Source organism: Hevea brasiliensis, chromosome 3 (assembly GCF_030052815.1).
Source record: "Hevea brasiliensis isolate MT/VB/25A 57/8 chromosome 3, ASM3005281v1, whole genome shotgun sequence".
NCBI lineage: Eukaryota > Viridiplantae > Streptophyta > Magnoliopsida > Malpighiales > Euphorbiaceae > Hevea > Hevea brasiliensis.
Window position 1 is genome coordinate 14,566,194 of NC_079495.1, and position 2,518 is coordinate 14,568,711.

The 2,518-nt window shown below is 24.6% G+C and overlaps 1 protein-coding gene across 1 annotated transcript; it reads right to left on the reverse strand.

The window, feature by feature from the left end:
• Window positions 1–450: 450 nt before the first annotated feature.
• Window positions 451–1,662, reverse strand: LOC131178321 (uncharacterized). The gene is made up of 4 exons (XM_058143278.1): window positions 1,564–1,662; window positions 1,410–1,490; window positions 1,018–1,173; window positions 451–570 (listed from the first exon to the last, which is right to left on the reverse strand). The coding sequence occupies exons 1-4, from the start codon at window positions 1,660–1,662 to the stop codon at window positions 451–453; spliced, it is 456 nt and encodes a 151-aa protein (XP_057999261.1).
• Between the last annotated feature and the right edge of the window lie 856 nt (window positions 1,663–2,518).

The following is a 2,518-nucleotide window of genomic DNA, read 5'->3' on the forward strand; positions in this document are numbered from 1 at the left end:
TAATTTAATATTGATAAGGATCTGCAGACCTGCAAAGGTATTGTGATAGCCCACTCACATGCTTATCACTTGTACAATAATCTTTCTCAAAATTTAGGTAAGAGAAATAAATATTAATATTGTTAATTTATTCGTTTAATTAAATTCAAATTATTAGTGATAGATATTGAATACATAAAAGAAAATTAAAAAAGAACCTGAATAGATAATCCGTTATAAATAAAATTAAAAATTCAAATCATATAAAGTTTGAAAAAATCAATCATACATAAATAGATTCACTCCATCATAATCTTACTTCGTATACAATTATGCATATAATCTGTATAGCAAATTACATATCATTGATCATACTAATCAAGATCATGATACATTATATATTATTCTTGGAGTTAAGGATAATATAATATTACATAAATTTTGTCGAATTGTAAGTTGCACAATCACTCGTTATGTCCGATCAACCACAAAAGTGGCTTCTAAATTAGAAATAATCATTTCTATCTGGTCTTCCTCCTTTTTGAATTTTCCATCAGTAAATTGAAATTCATGATACTTTCCATCGACGACCTTTAATTTTCAAAGATACAGAAAGTGAACAAGAGTTAATTTCAAATCATAAAGATGAGTATATATATATAAAACAAAAACTCTGTCATCAAAAAATTTTTCTTATTAAAGACCTTAATGATTTGATCCTTTCAATTTTAGTATCAACATAATTTGTTTGCTATGGATTCTCTAATTACTTTTTTTTTTTTAAATAATAGCTAAGAATTTTAATTGCCTATGTATTATATTATATATTTTAATTCAACATATTAAATTTATTTATAACTCATCAGCATTATTATTCAAAACATTATTTAAAATTATATTATATTAGTAACCATAAATTGCATTAATTATATATATCAACTTGTTTTGTAATTTTAATATTTAAACTTATTTAAAATTTTTTAACAATTTAATTTTAAAAATTAAATTAAAAATTAAATCACGTTAATTATAACTTACTGATCGACATGCCCAGTCTCCGCTAAAAATAAAATCCTCGGGTTCAAAACCATCGCAGTTGATGTGCATGAGGGTTGCATATTGTCCGCTCTTAGTGACAGGTTGGCCGTAGCCGATAACTAAGGATGCCGACCCCTGTGCATTGCATCCTTTACACTATGAAATAGATTGTGAAACCCAATTAGTCCAGTTAACTAAGAAAATTATGTAGAACAAAACATTTTGGAAGTAGATTTTCTATTGAAAAAACCTACCAAACCATTTAAGTAATTTTTCAAATTTTATGTTGCATCTTTAAATAATTTGACTTAATAAAGTTTTAAAATATTCTCAAATTATCTAAAAATTCATAATTCTACTAAATTCACAAAATAATTAATCCTACAAATTACCTTATATGTAGTTGACGATGGATCAGAAGTGCTTAAACAAATATGTTTATCACTTACTGCTTGACACGTTGTACACTGTAACTGCAATTAAGACACAAATAAATTAGTGCACTTAGAAATTAACAAAAAGAAAACACGTTAACAGTTAATTAACCTTAAAAAGGTATGGTAGTCCATTATCAGCACCACCAGCAGGTTGTAAATCAGTTGCATTTTCAAGCTTTGCTGTGATTTTTAATGCAAATTTGACCATTCTTGAAAAATTTGCAAAAGCAAAAGAAATTACAGAAAAAAAAAATCACTATTTCTTAGAGAAAATGTATTAATTTTGTATATGGCACTTTGATTTTGAAAGAAGAAGAGGGAGTCCATTTATATTGATTCAAAAAATGAAAATTTCATTGAAGCATAAAATACATGAAAGATAAGAAATTTCATGCATTTGTACATGAAAATTTCATTGAAGTATCAACAGATTTGTGTGTCTGTTTATTCATGCATTTGTACTTAGAAAAAAAGATAAGAAATCAATTAGCTAGAGAAAAGAAATGACTAGAGCATGTGCAAAGAATGAAAAAACACATGACCAGAAAGCAATTATGATAAAAGTTATTCTTGATAGAAGTATTACACAACAGATATATATCATGCAATATGTTGAATCGAGACCATACATGAGGCAGTAACCATTTTCTTTGACTCCGATTAAATAATAAGATACCAACTACATAAATTTCAAAAATTAAAATGTAGCAAAAAAAATTATAATATTATAATTAAAGACTAAAATATGAGTTCATTAACAAATTTCAAAATCTAAAATTGATAATTATAAAACTATAATATTAAAATAATTTTTTTTAGGAAAATTTCATTTTCTTTTTTATCATTAACTCCTAAATGTGTGTGTTTGTGTGAAAGGGGACATTAATTTTAAAAAAATACCTTTCATTATTTATAGTATTTATAATTATTTTTTTATTATTTAATTTAATTTTTAAATTTATATAAATTAAAAATTATTAGTACTTATAAGTTCAAGGGATTGTCAAAATTATCCATGATTGAATTTGATAGTGATAGATTGACCTTTATTTTGATTGACTAAA

Coding starts and splice junctions, on each gene's coding strand:
- LOC131178321 (XM_058143278.1), bottom strand. CDS start 1,662: ATGGTCAAATTTGCATTAAAAATCACAGCAAAGCTTGAAAATGCAACT. Junction 1,174..1,409: donor CATCGTCAACTACATATAAG/GTAATTTGTAGG, acceptor TCTATTTCATAG/TGTAAAGGATGCAATGCACA. Junction 571..1,017: donor GAGACTGGGCATGTCGATCA/GTAAGTTATAAT, acceptor TGAAAATTAAAG/GTCGTCGATGGAAAGTATCA.